The following is a 19,700-nucleotide window of genomic DNA, read 5'->3' on the forward strand; positions in this document are numbered from 1 at the left end:
TTCGCATTTGCACATCTGCAATAAAAATATATAGACATCTGTTTTATCTAATGAGGTAACATTTTAAGTCTGTTCACCTCATTCCAATGTCAAGCTAAAAAGAAAAAAATATATATTATAAAAAAAAATATGGATACTTGTGTCAGTGTATTGATATAATATTGCTATGCGAAATATCACAATATTTTTTTTTTATCCACTTTTTTTCTCATTTTCTATTTTTCTCCCATCCCAATTTCGTATCATCCAATTCAACCCTCCCCTGTCACGAACGCTGTTTCTTGCCTCCCACAAGCCGGCTGCAATGTGGACTAAGTCATATATTTCACAAGTCCCCTCCGGTACTTGAGGTAACAGCAGTCGCATCTTTTCACCTGCGCAGCTCGATCTCTCAGTGGCGAGGAGTAGCACGTGGGAGGCTCACGCTGCCCCCGACACTTCCTGATTCTACTGTGCAGGCGCACCAACCGACCTGTAGGAGTCGCTGTCCACACCGCCCGATCCCCACCCATCAGTTTCCCACCCCCTAATACGGCCAATGTGTATTAGTACGGACGACCAGCTAAACTGAAAGCAATGTGGAGCGCTGGGCTCGAACAGGCAAGCCCAGCGTCTCCGTCATTTGTGGCGAGCGCCTTGCCCACTACGCCACGTAGCCGCCCTGCGAAATATCACAATATATCGTAATTTCCCCCCACACCCCTACAACATAGAGGACTAGCACAGACTAAAAACGATTCAAACAACAATACAAACAATAATAATAAAAAATTAAAATAGAAACACACACACAAAAGCCACTGGTATTATATTTTAAAGGCATGCATATAGACAATATGGCTGAATGATATGGAGAAAAATATTTTGCGATTTTGATGGATGATTCATGATATTAAAGGAAATTATATTTCTTGCGTCATAATTACATTTGAATTGAAAAAAGGGTTGAAATTATGATCATGCAAATATATATATAAAAACATACCTGCAGCACAATATTTCATTACACATATTTCACTTTTATCAAAGAAGCCTCCAGTGATTTGGATATCGCACTAGTAGGCTATATTGCAATTTCGGTCACATTTTTTATAATTGTTCAGCCGTAATACATTTACATTTAGTCATTTAGCTGACGCTTTTATCCAAAGCGACTTACAAGTTCTGTACGACAGGTCATCAGGAAGGGTACAACTCTATCAGCTGAGTAACAATATTCATCAAAGTGTTGCGTGTTACAGTGTATAGGTTAGTTTATTAGGACAAGTGCATGACAGTAAGGTTAGTTAGGGTTAGATTTATTTTTTATTTTTTAGACCAGATAAACAGGAGCTGAGTCAGCAGCAGAGCATCAGACTCCGCCCACCTGTCCTTCAGGCTTCAGGCAAAGTCATCATTGGACGGACAGTTGCCGTCCTGCCGCGCATCACTCCTCACCAAGGTCATCATGGCGGACTCCTCCTGCTGTCTGTGCCGTTGCCTTTGGCAATAGCGATTGACAGCAGGGGGGGGGCTAACCTCAGCAATTTCCCCTAATCATCATTGCTTCAGTGGCCCGTTGGGTTACAGTCAGTGTGGTCAGCACCTGACAAACACAGATAGAAAAGACAATAGATTAATATGATGTTGATAGCTGTTACACAATAGCCCCTGCCTAGACCTTCCTCAGTTGATAAAATCAGCACTTAAAGGGATAGTTCAGCTTTTTAGAACCCGAGCCCTATTTCCTACTCACCAACGGTGTTGTTGATCGGTGAAGTCCTTTCCCGGCACAATCCATGCTGTTCCTCAGTCTAGCTCCGGCTAGTTAGCCACAAACCGATACAAAGTCAGTGGGGTCAAGCTCCCGTCTGTACACGCTGAGTGAAATCTACTTTGTGTGCACTGTGGAGTACATTTCAGTGAGCCTCGGTCAGCTTGCAAAGACAGGAGCTTGAGTGGCTAACTATAGGCGGAGTGTTGACTGAGTCTTGGCTGAAGAAGCCTGATAGAGACCCTTCAATAGCTTTGAACTAGGGATGGCCGATATTATCGGCCGACAGGCCACGTGAGCGGATCGGCGCGGCCGAGAAATCCGCTCCTCGCTCTTTAAAGCTTGGTCCGCTCCGCTAATCGCTCATGTTGACCCCGCCCCCAAGTCGCTCTCCGCTCCCTCACCGCTCACCTTGAATCGAGCGCTCCCCGCTCCCCGCGCCAGATCGCTCGGCTTTTTTTTTTTTTTTTTTGGAGCATGGTGTAAATTAGCTCAAACTACAACAGTCTACACCCCTGGGCCCCTTAACAATTGTTTGTATTGAGCAGCATTGTAATTGTACCCATTCTGCAATGTTAAATAACGTTGTTTATCCATTCACTAGCTCTATTAAGCGATGATAGTTAGCCAAGCCACAATGCTATGGTCACTGCCATTAACGTTAGCATGTAAGCTAACGACAACAACAATGGAGTCGATACTTTTCTAACAGAAGTGAGTGAAGGAGGAGGAGTGAAGCCTGAACAGGATATCACAGGTTCACCCTTCTCAATTCTCATTGGTTGAAAATGGCCTTCATGTTTGTACATCGCCATCTGTTGCTTTGGCATTGTACTACATGTATATTATTACATCAGTGTTAAACCACTGTGTGAGCGTCCCGGAGTGGATTGGAGCGGAGGAGAACTCTCGCTCCGGACGTCGCGCCGACCCATTTTAAAAACCACTCCTCGCTCACGTCAAAACCGCCCGCTCCGCTCCCCGCGCCGCTCACGCTCCGATCCGCTCACATGGCCTGTCGGCCGACCGATATTATCGGCCGATATCGGCAGTAAAATGTGATATCGGAAAATATCGGTATCGGTAAAAAATAAAATAAAAACAATAACAATATTGCATCCAGTGAAATTATTAGTTACCTGAAATTATTCAGTTTTTTTGGGGGGGAAACCCTGCATATATCGGTATCGGTTGATATCGGTATCGGAAATTAAGAGTTGGACAATATCGGAATATCGGTATCGGTAAAAAAGCCAATATCGAGCATCCCTACTTTGAACCAATATAACATGTATAGAATAGACAGCATTGAAAGAGGCGGTAGAGTGTCTATTTATGTGAAATGGTCACTGTCATGAATGCTGTCACTGTCCCAAAATGTTCTGAGTCTCTTGTGTTGCAGGTTGATTTTGGGCCCCCCCCCCCCATCTGCCCCCAGTGTGACTTTAATCTTGATTGGTTAAGTAATGTTTCTAGTTACCCCAAGGAGTTAACTCAGCTGATTACTGAACCCACTAGTCCAAATCTGAAAAATAACTGGGTCTACGTTAATTGACTTAATTATTTCAAATAGGAGTGAAAGTATTTATTGCTTGTGGTTTTTTCAATCTAGGAGTTAGTGATCATTGATCTACATCATGTACCAGAACCCCAATCAAGGAAAACACAATCTATCACTATTACCAAGAGACATTTAAGTAATTTTAATAGACTACATAGTGGTCGTTTGGATGCAAATTTTTGCAGTTGGTTTCAGAGCTATTTTGTCCTTTCCCAGAGACTTCACTAGGAAAGCCCAAGGGATCAATCCTGGGTCCTGTCTTATTTACCATTCATATTCATGATATTGTCTCATATTATGAGTTGTATATGTTGACTGTGAATGAATCAGACATCAAAAAAAGTTACAGAATACAAATATATTGTCATCTGGCTTGATGAGAAATGTACATTTTAAAACCATATACACAATCTTGCCAGTAAATACGGCAAACATTGGTTTATCGTACAGAAATAGAACCAACTTCCCAAAGGTTATCAGAAAGAGGGTTGTTGAAGCAGTTTTTCTATTGTCCTGGATTATGGAATGATTTATAGAAGAGCTGCTCCTTCCACTCTGAAACCTCTAGAGTCCATCATTCTGCTCAAAGATTTATAACTGCTGATAGATGGTCACCACTGCATCCTGTATGATAAAGTGGTGGGTTGGTCTTCTCTGGCAGAGAGGCAACATAAACATTGATATCCGTTTATCTTTAAGGCCATTGTCGGGAAATTACCACCTTGTATCACAATGCTGCTAGATTGGAACTATGGACCCTATCTGACTCGCTCAAATGACTGGCTTATGCTTAAGTCCCCAGAGTGCAGACTGAGCTTGGAAAGTCAGCCTCTTGTTTTAATGCCCCGACTTCTTAGAATGATCCTCAACTCTCACTAAAAAGCAATACCCCACTAACCTATGGACAGTTTAAAAACAAATATGCCTATTTCAGTCGGTGATCTTCTTTGGGTTTTCTTTGCGTCTTTGTGGTATTTATTCAATGTCTAATTCATCATTCGTCTTTTTATCATTTTAATATACCAGTACAATATACCAGATTCTCTCTACATCATTGTAAATGAGAGCTTGCTCTCAATGATAATTCAAGATTAAATAATAATTTAAATAATCATAATTATTATATTTGCTTATTTCAGCATATTGTGGTCCCTTAACTCATTCAGCGCCAATCACGAGTAAAGTCGGGTTAACTCGCCAACCGTTCAGCGCCAATCACGAGTATAGTTGGGTTTTAATCGTTATTTCTTTGATTAGCTATATCCATTCATTTTCATCCATCCAGCCTGATGTTATCATTGGGAATGGGTCTGAGCTCGCAAAAGGGCAAATACCGCCGCCTACGCCAGCCGGTATTGCACTCTATTAGAAATGGTGTAGTTTCTTTTCTGGGCCGATCTGAGCCGTGCGGGTGGGGTTTAAATACTTAGGCGAGGCAGGCCTTTACAACGATGGCATGGAACACTAACCCCGCCCGCCCGTTCATGTGTAACGCTCGGTAATGTCGGGGACAGGATCGCTGTGGATAACTGGAATGGCGATCAGATAATTGGATTCTTTTTTATGCATTACATCAGAGACCAGGTAAGGACTCTATATATAAAATCTTGCGTTGATCTGATATTTCTTTCTACCGCGATCAAAGCTGTCTGTGTGTGTGTGGCTATGTGCCGTTGGGTGCAGGAGAACGAATCACCAAAACTATACTCATATTCGGTATAAAACGGAAATGTACGGATGAAAAAACAATCTGTTTTGTGCATGTTGACTGGAAGTACTGTAACTCACTGACAATCGACGGGTGTATTAGACCGATAGCTATAATATAAGATATATTTTAAGCACTCGCAAATCTCGCAATCTCCCCATTGATTAAAGCAATGGCGTTCTAGCGCCCCCTGGCTCATTAAGTGATGGCGCTGAATGAGTTAATAGTCTTGGAATTGCATACATTATGGCTGTAAAGCTGAGACTTGTGAATCCAATGAGTCCAGTCATATTTGTTGTGAAGGGCCAGATTAAACCGAATATATATATTTATTTATATATATATATTTAATTGTATTTGTATATTCTCTAATATTCCCTGATATCCCTTGTATATTCCTTGTACAATATGCATTGAATATCCATTCTAGCCTACTGAACATCCCATAATAGTCTCCATTCTACTATTGGTCGAGACCTTGGTGCCAGGCTGCCATACCCCCTAGACCCAGTTCAAACGTACCGCTCAACATGTACGAACAAGTCCTAGTTCCGCGTAGGAATCTGGCTACCGCACCACTAATGGGACTATTTGTTCATAGTGCGTATATATACTGCGCTACTAAAGTAGGACTTCCTTTTCAGTCCAGTTTCTTACCCTCCAATAGAGTTACAGACGTAAAGCCTCCCCGCGACGCCACGTGTGGGAGTAAGGCCAAGTTCGCCTACCATCGGTATTGAGACATCGTGTATATTAATATTTGAATAGTCATATTTGGCACTATATCGTCGAGTTGGACGTAGTCTATTAAGCTAATAATAGTCTGTTAATATATAGTGCTTCGTGCGGTGAGAATACTACCGTAGTCAGCACCCCATCGTTTCGGGCAGAAAACTGGCTGCTTATCCAGGGTGGTTGACCCCACGTGAAGCTGCACCCGAGGAGCCCCAGAGCCGACGAGCGAGTGGACCTGTATACCGGATTATTCTACCGACGACAGCCCGCCTTCCCAGGCACGGATTATGCTTTGTATACGTTGATTATTCCATGGATAAAGACCCCCGACACTGCCGTGTGTTGGAACCCCCCCCCCCTGGAGAGGACGCAAGGTGAGGAGACGCTCTGCAAGACGAGGTCGCTTCACGTCTCTCCTCCGTGGACCGGAGGACGCCGGCCCACAAAGAGTCCACCTGCTTTCATCTGTGGTCCAAGGATCGCCGGCGCATTGAACGGCACTACAGTGGGTTCACCTGGGATACCCTTGGCCGGATGAGGCAGCCGGATTCTACCCCCCCCCCCTTCCTACTCCTGTCGGCTTACAAGCGACCGGATTACCCCCCCCCCTAGTGCATCCAGTCTATAATCATTAAAGTACCATTGCTGTTATTCCTTAACTATTCCAGGTCGTATATGTACCACCTGCGCCTTCAGAGATTGGACATTCTCTATTGATATACCGACGAATACTCTTGCCATAAAAGTGCATACTAATTCCCATTCATAAATGTGATTGATTTGATTAAGTGCTTGCTCTACACACCATCGCTGTGTAGAAATAAAGACCTATTTCTAATTCGTACATTTGTGTTGGATCCGTTTCATCTACGTGACAGTGTTCATCATAATATATTTATGCCGAGTACTGGGTGGCCGAATATTAAGTACAAAGGTAGTGGTAGTAAGTATCATATCTAGTAATACAGTCAGGGAATTGTACCCCTCAGTTACAATTGGTCCTTCGAGCCGGAGGGTAATCAGTGTAATATTAATATAGTGTTATTAATATTGAAATGGCCTATGATGAACACTCCACGAAACAATCCTCCTAACCAACGCCCGCAGCGCGAACGACGGCTCCCTCAGTACTTAGAGGCTTACGCTGTCAGTCAACAACCTAGTCTTCTACTAACAGTAAACGCGGTAAAACTAGAAAGTAAAAGTATGTCTAACCCCAACGCCCAGACTACCCCGACCATAGAGGCCCCTACGGGCTCTAATGTAACTGACCAAGTTCACGGTGGGGACCAGTGGGAACCAGACATGACTTCACACCCCGCCAGTACTGAAGAAGTAGTCCCCGATGAGTCCCGGGAGGAATACAACGCTACCGAGAGAGAACTCGGCACGGAAGAAGACGGGGAGAGCACCGTGGAGATAGAGCTCCAAGGCTCCGCAAGGAGTACCCCGAGGGAAGGCTCCCCTATACAACCGCCTTCTCCCAGCGAGGCAGAGAGGACCCTACAGCAGGCCTTCCTCATCAGCCTGAACGCCGCTGCTGAACGCGACCGACTGCAGATCCAGCAGCGGAGCGAAGAAGAGCATATACGTCTAGAAATAAGACGCATTCAGAGAGAAGAGAATGTGGCCCGAGACCGAGCAGACAGCCAGCGAGCAGCTGCTGGTGCTCTACGGGACGCAGAGCGCGACAGACAGCAAGCGCAACTAATAGAACAGCTGATCAGACGGACAACACCCTCTCCCTCCGCCAGAGGCTCCAGGAACTCGTCTAGACACACCTCCAGGGCGGCATCCCCTAGCCGAGTAAACAACCCTGAACTTGACCAACAGACGAGGTCTATACCCCCCACAGACCACCTCCCCCCACCGGTCCAAGCGAGACCTAGCAACCGGGAAGGAGCAGCATATCCTGTGGAGAGGCTAAACCAGAGACTACAAGCACTGGATGACCTAACTGAAGACGAAGAGGAAGAGGAGGAGAACCACGCCCGACGACAGCACAGTACTCTACCGGACCAGGAGGTCCGGTACAGCCCAGGCTATACTCCCGCGGAGCTGCGCTACAGACCCCCGACTCTATACACGGGTGAGCACGACGCACGACCCGCACCGAGGAACAGCACCTGGACAAGCGGGCCATGGTACACTGCCGGTACCAGCCCATACCAAGGAGCGGGAGGAGACTCGCCTGGGAGGCCTCTCCCCCAACGCTCGCCGATGTATCCACAGTCAGCGTCATACATTGGCACGCCTATGGTACCCGACTTCACCCAAGAGAACCGGGCCCAGTATACAGAACTCCGCATGTGTCTGGAGACCATGTTGGTGGATGTATTGGATGAACGCCACAAATACGCCATCCTACTGAAGCACTTAAAGGTACCCCGCGCACATAATATAGCGCTCGCCTACGCGACTTCCACCACCCCATACACAGCAGCGCTGGTAGCCTTGGACCAGAGGTATGGGCGCATATGGGATTACGTGATCCAGGAGATCCGACACATCGACCGCTTACCCCCAGCAATAGACAATCGAGCACTGGACGACCTGTCCATCAGAGTGCAGTCCCTGGTAGGGATGTTGGGAGCGCAGAGAGAGAAGGGGAGGCATGAACTTTACGCCAACTCAAATGTGGAAAGGATCTTGGAGAAGCTGCCGCCCGCTCGACAGGAGCGTTTTAGGCGGCAGAGAGACCACCGAGACCCGAATGGCCCCGAACCGAACCTCCTCGATCTAGCAGACTTCCTGGCGAGAGAAGTCAGCATCCTACGGCTAGATACATTCGGACGGAGCACCCCTGGCTCCAGAGAAGGAACCAGACGACTAAATGATGGAAGAAGATCGGTGACTGTGATGCACCAATCGGAGTCAGTACCGAGCAGCAGGAGCCACAGTACCCCCTCCAGAACGGAGAAGTGGAAGATAGTGTGCCCCTACTGTGAGAAAGAACACTGGCTAGCGCAATGTGACTCCTTCCCCAAGCTGAACGCGGAGGAAGCAAGTCAATGGATAAAGTCCAACAAGCGCTGTTTTCGCTGTGCGCGCTCACACATGGCAGCCGAATGCCGCTTAAAGAAAAGGTGCACCAAGTGCGATGGAGCCCATCTGGACATACTTCACGACAGTAACAGACGGCGCCCTTCACCCGCACCATCCAGCAGCAAAGCGAGCGTCATGTACATCGATCCCGCCAGCAGCAGTGGAGCCCGAGTACTCCTAAAAGTAGTGCGTGTGACACTAAGCTACCAGAATAAAGTCCTGGACACTTATGCCGTCCTCGATGACGGGTCCGAGAAGACCCTTCTGCTCGCCTCCGCTGCGGCCCAGCTAGGGCTGCGGGGAAGCGAAACCCAAATGACAATTCGGACAATAAGACGAGATTTGAAGACGATAAAGGGCGAGAATGTCTCATTCTCTATCGCAGCAAGCGGCCAGCCTGAGCGACGGTACCAGATTACAGACGCTTTCACCAGCCAAGAAATAGGACTGTCGCGGTACACATACCCCGTCGCCAAGCTGATGGAGAAATATGCACATCTGCGCAAGTTACCGATCCCGCTCATAGACAATGCTATGCCGACCCTGTTGATAGGCTCCGACCATGCAGACCTCATTGTCCCGATAGACCGGGTTCATACCGGACCCCGAGGCTGTCCTGCAGCAGTCGAGACCCGTTTGGGATGGACTCTCCAAGGCCCGCTCGCCAAATCTCTCAACCGAAGTACAGCCACTAGATGTCTCCACTCCCGAGTCACGGAGGGAGAAACCGCACTCCTGCAACACGTAGAGCGGCTATGGACCTTGGAACAAATGCCCTTTAAGAACGGAAAGAAAGACATTCGCTCTAAAGATGACATTTACGCCATTCACCTCCTCGAGACAGGGACCAAGAGAGTCCCGGTCAACGGCGTGTTGAGATACGCCACGCCACTCCTGCGGCGAGAAGGAATGCCTACTTTCCACGCCAAGACAGACGCCACAGAACGGTACCTGCTGAACACGGAGCGGCGCTTAGCCAAGAACCCCGCCCAAGAGAGTGTATACCGCGCTGAGATTGAGAAGCTCATCACAGCGGGACACGTCACAAAGATGGACATTAAAGTGGCTGACCAGACCACTGAATCGTGGTACGTGCCTCACCACAAGGTCCATCACAACGGTAAAGACCGCATAGTATTTAACTGCAGCTACCAGATCGGATCCCAAAATCTGAATAAAGAGTTACTGCCCGGTCCCACACTCGGCCCCTCCCTACTCGGCGTTCTACTCCGCTTCCGCCAGGAAAAGGTGGCCATCAGCGGGGACATTAAAGGAATGTTCCTGCAGGTGAGATTAGTAGAGGAGGACAAGCCCCTGTTACGGTTCCTATGGAGAGAGAAGCCAGGAGATGAGCACCCAGCCATCTACCAATGGGAAGTCCTCCCCTTCGGAACGACGTGCAGCCCCTGCTGTGCTACATTTGCACTACAGAAACATGTAGCAGAGGACCCAGCAGCGGACGAAGAGGTCCGACACAGCGTAAAGAACAGCTTCTACGTAGACAACTGTCTACAAAGCCTTTCAACCCAGGAAGAAGCCGAGGCTCTCCTGATTAAACTCCGCGCCTCATTGATCAAAGGCGGCTTTGATCTCAGGCAGTGGGCCAGCAGCGATCCGCAAGTACTGCGCAGCCTCTCCTCCGAGGACAAGGCAGCCAGCAGCGAGACCTGGATGGCTACAATCCCGGGAGAAGCCCAGGAGATGACCCTGGGATTGGTGTGGCGATTCAAAACAGATTCGCTTCACTACAGACACAAGCCCCTGACTACGGAGCAGGGAAGGCCGGCGGCGGCGCCGACCACCAGACGGAGTGTGTACACAACACTCGCCCGACAATATGACCCGCTAGGATGTATTCTACCGTACACCACCAGGGCAAAAATGATTGTACGAGCATTGTGGGACAAGGACCAGGGCTGGGACGACCCCATTCCCGCACACCTTGCATCCACCTGGAGAGAGTGGGAGATGGAGCTCCACTCACTCCCAGGCGTTAATATGCGCCGAAGCTACTTCTCACCCACCGTGAGGCCAGAGACATGTAAAATGGACTTACACGTCTTCAGTGACGCCTCAGAGGTCGCATACGGATCAGTAGCCTACTTGCGGGCCCAAGAAAAGGGGGGAGAGATCCACACAGCATTTGTCCTCGCCCGCTCGAGAATAGCCCCACGCAAGCAACAATCTATCCCACGTCTAGAGCTCGGCGCAGCCCTAGCCGGAGCGCACCTAGCCACGCTCATCCAACGTGAGCTCACCATACCGGTGTCTAGAACAATCCTGTGGTCAGATTCCACGACAGTACTCGCCTGGATCAAATCGGACTCATGCAAGTACAAAGTCTTCGTGGGAGTCAGAGTCACCGAGATTCAAGACTTAACCGAAGAGTTAACCGGAGAAACAGAGTGGCGCTACGTTGATACAAAACAGAACCCAGCTGACGTCATCACCCGGGGAATGCCCCTGGATGACCTCACCCGTCGCAATGTCTACAGTGACGGCCCCGCATTCCTAAGACTCCCGGAAGGACAGTGGCCCAGGCCTATCCCGAGGGAAGCAAGTCCAGAGGAGGTGGAAAATAAGAAGTCTGTGTTCTGTGGATTGAGCACCGTAGCCTCCACCGACCCTAACATAGACGATTGCACGTCCATAGAGAGTGCACAACAAAGAACATTCCTGCGGTACCACCCGGAGTGCAAGTCCCCCGCTGATATGTCAGCAGCTAACTACGAGGAAGCAGAATTGCTTCTACTGCAGCGAGCCCAGAGAGACTCGTTCCCCGATGAATTGGCCTGTCTACAGGGAGGAAAGCCCGTCCCATCCGACAGCAGATTAATTCATCTGGCCCCCCGAGAGCGACGCTCATACCCTCATCAGAGTGGGTGGTCGCCTACGCAGAGCCCCCAATCTACCGGATGACATTAAATACCCGATCGTATTGAACAGCCGACACAAGGTCACAGAGCTGATTATAAAGAAATACGATGAGGATGTACATCACGCAGGAGCAGAAAGAGTCTTCGCGGAAATCAGACGTTGTTACTGGATCCTACAAGGAAGAGAGGCGGTACGACGCTTCCAGCGAACATGTCTAGACTGCCGCAAGTGGCGCGCGCAGCCCAGCATACCAAGGATGGCTGACCTTCCTCCATGTCGCCTCCGAATCGGTGACAAGCCATTCCACTCAACGGGTATGGACTGCTTTGGCCCGCTGCACATAAAGAAAGGAAGAGGAACCGAGAAGCGGTGGGGTATTGTATTCAAATGCATGACCACCAGAGCGATACACATCGAGCTTCTCCCGACCATGAGCACAGACTCATTCCTTATGGCCTTCCGTAGATTCACATCACGGAAAGGAAGACCGTCTACACTATTGTCCGATCATGGGACAAACTTCAAAGGCGGCGAAAGAGAGCTGAGAGAGAGCTTCCAAGCTATGGGCCCAGAACTTAAGACCCACCTCGCTCCAGCACAGGTTGATTTCCAATTCAACCCCCCAAACGCACCCCACTTCGGTGGCACTTGGGAACGAGAAGTGCGCTCCATAAAGACAGCCCTGTACGCAGTACTTGGGGCCCAGACTGTGGCGGAAGAAGTCCTAATGACAGTCCTCACGGAGATTGAGGGAGTACTTAACTCGAAGCCCCTCGGATATGTCTCCAGTGATGTGGCGGATATCGACCCAGTTACCCCCAACACACTCCTGATGGGGCGGCTAGATCCTGCATTACCCCAGACAATGTACCGGCCTGAAGAAGCGAACGGCCGACGAATGTGGAGGTACAGCCAAGTATTAGCCGACAAGTTTTGGAGCAGTTTCCTACTGCACTACCTACCGTCTCTACAGACCCGCCAGAAGTGGGTAAAGGAGAGAGACAATTTGACAGAAGGAACAGTCGTCATGATTATTGATCAATCACTGCCCAGAGCTATGTGGCCGGCCGGCCGCGTAAGCAAAGTGATCACCGGTGCCGACGGCAAGGTCCGAGCAGCTGAAGTGCTTGTCCAGGGTCGCACTTACACCCGTCCCGTGGCGAGGCTCATAGAACTGCCCCGACTCCCAGACACAATCGATGATGACCATGACCCTATAACCCTATGACTTTGTGAAGTTGACTGACCCCTACAGCAAACCCTTATGTGTAAATAGACAACGCGATTAATCTGTCTCTGCTTAACTGATTAGGTCTGGGACCAATCAGGGGGTGGCTGTTGTGAAGGGCCAGATTAAACCGAATATATATATTTATTTATATATATATATTTAATTGTATTTGTATATTCTCTAATATTCCCTGATATCCCTTGTATATTCCTTGTACAATATGCATTGAATATCCATTCTAGCCTACTGAACATCCCATAATAGTCTCCATTCTACTATTGGTCGAGACCTTGGTGCCAGGCTGCCATACCCCCTAGACCCAGTTCAAACATACCGCTCAACATGTACGAACAAGTCCTAGTTCCGCGTAGGAATCTGGCTACCGCACCACTAATGGGACTATTTGTTCATAGTGCGTATATATACTGCGCTACTAAAGTAGGACTTCCTTTTCAGTCCAGTTTCTTACCCTCCAATAGAGTTACAGACGTAAAGCCTCCCCGCGACGCCACGTGTGGGAGTAAGGCCAAGTTCGCCTACCATCGGTATTGAGACATCGTGTATATTAATATTTGAATAGTCATATTTGGCACTATATCGTCGAGTTGGACGTAGTCTATTAAGCTAATAATAGTCTGTTAATATATAGTGCTTCGTGCGGTGAGAATACTACCGTAGTCAGCACCCCATCGTTTCGGGCAGAAAACTGGCTGCTTATCCAGGGTGGTTGACCCCACGTGAAGCTGCACCCGAGGAGCCCCAGAGCCGACGAGCGAGTGGACCTGTATACCGGATTATTCTACCGACGACAGCCCGCCTTCCCAGGCACGGATTATGCTTTGTATACGTTGATTATTCCATGGATAAAGACCCCCGACACTGCCGTGTGTTGGAACCCCCCCCCCCTGGAGAGGACGCAAGGTGAGGAGACGCTCTGCAAGACGAGGTCGCTTCACGTCTCTCCTCCGTGGACCGGAGGACGCCGGCCCACAAAGAGTCCACCTGCTTTCATCTGTGGTCCAAGGATCGCCGGCGCATTGAACGGCACTACAGTGGGTTCACCTGGGATACCCTTGGCCGGATGAGGCAGCCGGATTCTACCCCCCCCCCTTCCTACTCCTGTCGGCTTACAAGCGACCGGATTACCCCCCCCTAGTGCATCCAGTCTATAATCATTAAAGTACCATTGCTGTTATTCCTTAACTATTCCAGGTCGTATATGTACCACCTGCGCCTTCAGAGATTGGACATTCTCTATTGATATACAGACGAATACTCTTGCCATAAAAGTGCATACTAATTCCCATTCATAAATGTGATTGATTTGATTAAGTGCTTGCTCTACACACCATCGCTGTGTAGAAATAAAGACCTATTTCTAATTCGTACATTTGTGTTGGATCCGTTTCATCTACGTGACAGTGTTCATCATAATATATTTATGCCGAGTACTGGGTGGCCGAATATTAAGTACAAAGGTAGTGGTAGTAAGTATCATATCTAGTAATACAGTCAGGGAATTGTACCCCTCAGTTACAATATTCATGTGTGATGATGATATGAGTCTCCATTGTAGCCCATTGAATATGGTGATACCATTTTCAAAAATCACAAAATAAATACCATCCTATGGACAATTACAAAATATGATTCGAAATGTATCTGCTTCAGTTTGTAACCGTTTTGAATTGAGTTCTTCTTAATTTTCCATATGTGTTTTTGTCCTATTTATTCTATATGTCTAATTATTTAACCAGAATTTTTACCTCTTTTAATAGGTTTGAATCTTGACAGAGCCGTCTGGGTTTTCTGGTGAGCTCGGCATCGTTGTAAATTAAGTTTCCCTGAGATTTAAATAAAGGTTTGAAATTAAATGAAATGAAATGAAGTTCCCTTGTTATTACGTTTTCTAATTAAAAGTTTTGAAAATGTCAAGAGAATTTACTAGATCATACCTGGCAGGGCCAATCAGAGAAGAGGCGGCTGTGTGTGTGTGTGTGTGTGTGTGTGTGTGTGTGTGTGTGTGTGTGTGTGTGTGTGTGTGTGTGTGTGAGGGACGTTGTTAAATATTGGACATGAATAATTCATGCAGGGGGCATTAGCAGCAGGAAAGTCATTACGAGCAGCCGCTCTGGGACTGACCCTGGGGAGCAAAGCTTTTTGAAGGGCTAAAGACGTGAGTTAATATAACAAAGCCGAGCTCTCAGAACCAACGTCTCGGTACTGAGTGAGATACAGCAGCGCATGAAGGAGGTAACTGTGACAGTAGAGGAAATTCAATTAAATTACATTGGTGTCAGAAGCGACAGGCGACCATTTGAAGACACACTCTAGTAAAACCTACAGTAGAGTAAAATAGTCCTCTGTTCTTTTCATACGCAGAGACTTACAGAGATTTACATACTGTAGTGATTTACCATATTATTAGTGGAATATTATAGAAATGTAAAGACCCCCTTCACTCAAGAATGTGTTGTTTTAATGGTTAGCTCCTCTTGGAGGCATGACTTTGACTATACAGATTGTTATTTGTGCGGAACTTGTCACCAGAACGTCTTTTTCCCATCCTTTCCCTGGAGAGAGGGAGAGCTTATTATTATTATTATTATTATTATTATTATTATTATTATTATTATTATTATTATTATTATTATTATTATTATTATTATTATTATTATTATTATTATTATTATTATTATTATTATTATTATTATTATTATTATTATTATTATTATTATTATTATTATTACTTCCCTGAATTTCTTTTACATCACAATTTCATTTAACCTTTATTTAACTAGGCAAAAACAGAAAAGAGACAGATGATATATACATCACAGAGGTAAGGTAAGGTAAATAATTAAAACACACATCCTAAATAATTTAAAAACAACCTGACAAATTAAATCGGAGTTGCATGTGTGATGTCATTAATAGGTCGAACCTCTCATGGTCCGATATGTGGCAACTTGACACCTTTAGCTTCAGCTACACAGAATGCTGAGTAGGTATTGACATGTCTTGAAAGAATATAAGCTGCTGACTTGGAATTCGTGGTAAATATCAATGGGTGCTTGTTGCCAATTTGCATATTTATTAGGGATGCTCGATATTGGCTTTTTTACCGATACCGATATACCGATATTGTCCAACTCTTAATTTCCGATACCGATATCAACCGATATCAACCGATACCGATATATGCAGGGTTTCCCCCCCCAAAAAATTGAATAATTTCAGGTAATTAACATTACATATCTCTTGTTGTGGAATTAACACAACATTATGCATACTTTTGACAATAAATAAAATCAGAATTTGTTCTTACTTGCTTGCCTGGGTAAATAAAGGTTATAGAAATGTAAAAATATAAAAATTAAAAATTAAATGTTTGGTATCTGTTTTGAAAACAGATACCGATATTTTCCGATATCACATTTTAATGCCGATATCGGCCGATAATATCGGTAGGCCGATAATATCGGACATCCCTAATATTTATAGATCCTTGCATTCTCAACGAGGGTAAAGGTGTAGAGATGCTGCCAAGACATTCTGATTCGTTTATTGAACAATTTGGTGAAAAATATAATATGCTATTCAATATAGAAAATGTAAGGGTTTAAATGACAACTGGAGGGGATCTTTAACCCGTCCACCGCCGCACTACCAAGCGGTTAACCCTTTCACTGTCACACAACAGCAGGTTGACCCTTTCACTGCCACGCTACAGAAGGTTAACCCTTTACTATCACACAGTGAAAGGGTTAAACAGTGGTGTGGAAACTGGGGGGGCACACTGACCTGAGCTGCCAGAGGATGGACGCCCACGGTAGCATCCAGCTGTCGTTTGGTGAAACCACACTTCATTGCGACGGCGAAGCCCTGGACAATGTCCCCGGCATTGGGACCCAGCACGTGGAGACCAACCACGCGCTCCTGTTGAGAAGACATAATATGAGAACACACCCATCAAAGATTAACTATTACGCTGTTATGGATATAAACTGTGATATTGTGGTCTTTGTAATTATGTATCTATGTATTTAACTGCATGTAGTATGTATGTATTGTAAGTGATATTATTATGTTCTATGTTGGAACAATGCAATGTAATGCACTGAAAACTAATTCAACCAGCCTGGTTGGGTGGTCATTAAAGAATCTAATCTAATCTAATATACACTAGGGATCTCACAATTAACCGATTTCACTATTAACCACAATTAAAAACATCATGGTTATTTGAAGGTGTCCAATGGAGTTTTTGACCACTAGTTGATGAAATTGGTGCTATAGCGCACAGGATTTATCTACCATGATTTTCCATAGATATCATGGTATATTGTTATCAGAAAATTCCTTCTGAATATTGTGACATATATTTCGTTCTTTTAATATCCAAATTGGCCAGCCCTAGATAGACACATCAACACAGACATAGACAGGCCCCTGATTAGGCCCCTGATTCATGGCCGGTAGGTTGAAGAACTATGTCTTCCATAAATAGACATTTTACCAGCCGTACAAAAAAAAAACTGCCTTCTTTTTTCATAATCTTTTACTGTTGTCGAAAATTCAGAGGCTGTTATTTTCCGCTGATTCACCACTGTCCTACGCTTCCATTGCATCTGAAAATGTGTCTTAAACACTACATAAACCCACAAAGTCACCACATCTGACAAAAAATGCCAGGCTAACATCCGAGGCGCATAATACATTTGTTTTGCTCTATTGTATTATGTACAATAGAGCAATGTATTATATATAACAATGGCAAAACTTTTCAGAAAACACACAAGACACATACGATGTTAGCATCATGGCATTTTAGTCAAATGTGGTGACTTTCTTCAGTTTATGTGGTGATTAAAACACATTTTCAGGTGCACTGGAAGCAAATGGCGGTGGTGAATCAGCAGGTATTAACTACCAAATCTTTCAGTAATGGTAAAAGAGTGAAGGGCCCCTTGGTTTTTGTATCGAGGCAAGAATCCCACATCCCTCAAAAAGACCGACATGGTGCTTTAAAACAGGTGCCAATATCTAACGTTAAAGCAATTCTATATGCAATGTCAGGGATCTCAATAGACTTCTAATATGCATGTTTCTGGTATCATTGGAAAGATTAAATGCTGTTTACATGGTCTGGGATGTTGCAGATGATTTTGACATAACAAGAGTTCTTATTTCTCGCAGGGACGATCCACTCCAGTGGCCAGTAGTAGCCGTGGTAAACCTGGAAAAGAAAAAACTCAATTATAAGCTACATGAAGCCAAGTCAAGTCAAGTCAAGAGTTTTATTTGTCACGGCATACAAGTATACAATGAAATGCGGGTGGTCTTGCCCGCAACGATGTGCAATACAGTAGTAACAACATATAATAGAATCCAATAAAACAACATTGTGCAGTAAACAGTAACATAGTAGGGCATATCGGTATTTGTACATAAGTTATTTACAGAGCATGGAGGACATGCTAGGTCCTGTGGTAGTGCATACACTGTTAGCTACGGATGAGGCACTGGGTCTTTCTGTACATTGCTATTTTATACAATCTCAGGTTATACTACTATTTTTAAAGTGACCTTTCCTTAGTGGCCATAAGTGTGGGCATGTGCAGCATGAGTGTGTGCTTGCTCATGTTAAAGTGGCTGCTAGTGTGTGAGCGTGTACAGTGTGTGTGCTCATGTGTGCTTGTGTGTGGAGAGTTCAGTGTTCAAGGCTCTGATGGCCTGGGGGAAGAAGCTGAGCCGAAGCCTCTCTGTCCTAGTAGCTGGGGTTCGCAGGCGTCTGAAGAAGGCGGAGAAATGGCAAGTAGGGAGGGGATACCTGCATGCAACTTGCACTTAAGATGCACTCACTGCCCAAAGGTTGACGCCAGAGAATTGGAGCGGTGGATTTTGAAGTGAGCATGGAGTGGGTTTTAAAATGGGTCAGAGCGACTCCGGAGCGAGAGCTCTCCTCCTCTCCGAGCCGCTCCCAGCCGCTCAGTGCACACGATCACACAGTGGTTTAAACTGATGTAATATACATGTAGTACAATGCCAAAGCAATAGGTGGCGATGTACAAACATGAAGGTAATTTTTAACCAATCAAAAGGGTGAACCGTCACTACACATCCTGCTAAGTCAAAGTAGAATCCGCCATCTTTAAATCACCTCGGGTGAACGCAACATTTATTTTCAGTGAGAAACAAACAAAGTGCAATAAAAAAAAATGATACATTCACTGTGTTCTGCCTCATTTATTGATGAAACGAAACCAACATCAACACAATATACCACCAAGAGCAGAGAGTTTAGTCTCTCAAAACGCGCTGTTATTGTTAGCTTACATGCTAACGTGAATGGGATCGGCCATAGCATTGCGGCTAGGCTAGCTACCTTAGCATAATAAAGGTAGTTGAATGGATAAATGTTATTTAACATTGCAAAATGGGTACAATACAATACGGCTCAATACAAACAATTGTTAACACTTTCCCCGCCAATCACGTTGTACGACGTGTTTCAAGTTCATGCGAATTCTGCCAATCCACGGCGTACGACGTTATTGAGATCATATTTCATATTTTCGCCATGGTATTCATATTTCCCTCACGCAGCCTGGTCTGATGCTGTGTGAGCTGGCACAACTCTGCAACGCTTCAATACTGCCCCCTGGTGGATGATCGGCGAGTTGCCAAACCGGAAATGGCCGGTTGGATATCGGTGCGTCTCCTAAATCCGTCCGGCCACTCGCATATCGTCGCGGGACTCTAGCCACACACCGTGGATATGGATCGC

General features: G+C 46.0%; 1 protein-coding gene across 1 annotated transcript in view; it reads right to left on the bottom strand.

Annotated features, from left to right (window-relative positions):
• Positions 1-879: 879 nt before the first annotated feature.
• LOC311241772 (thioredoxin reductase 1, cytoplasmic-like) overlaps positions 880-19,700 on the bottom strand; it is a 48,344-nt gene continuing 29,523 nt past the window's right edge. Inside the window, exons 13-15 of the mRNA XM_084330679.1 lie at positions 18,054-18,149; positions 16,715-16,849; positions 880-1,585 (exon numbers count right to left, since the gene is read on the bottom strand). Coding sequence (XP_084186805.1) covers positions 1,520-1,585; positions 16,715-16,849; positions 18,054-18,149 — 297 coding nt within the window. The 3' untranslated portion in view covers positions 880-1,519. The remainder of the gene's footprint in view (positions 1,586-16,714; positions 16,850-18,053; positions 18,150-19,700) is intronic.

This window comes from Notolepis coatsorum (assembly GCF_963971535.1).
Source record: "Notolepis coatsorum genome assembly, chromosome: 15".
NCBI lineage: Eukaryota > Metazoa > Chordata > Actinopteri > Aulopiformes > Paralepididae > Notolepis > Notolepis coatsorum.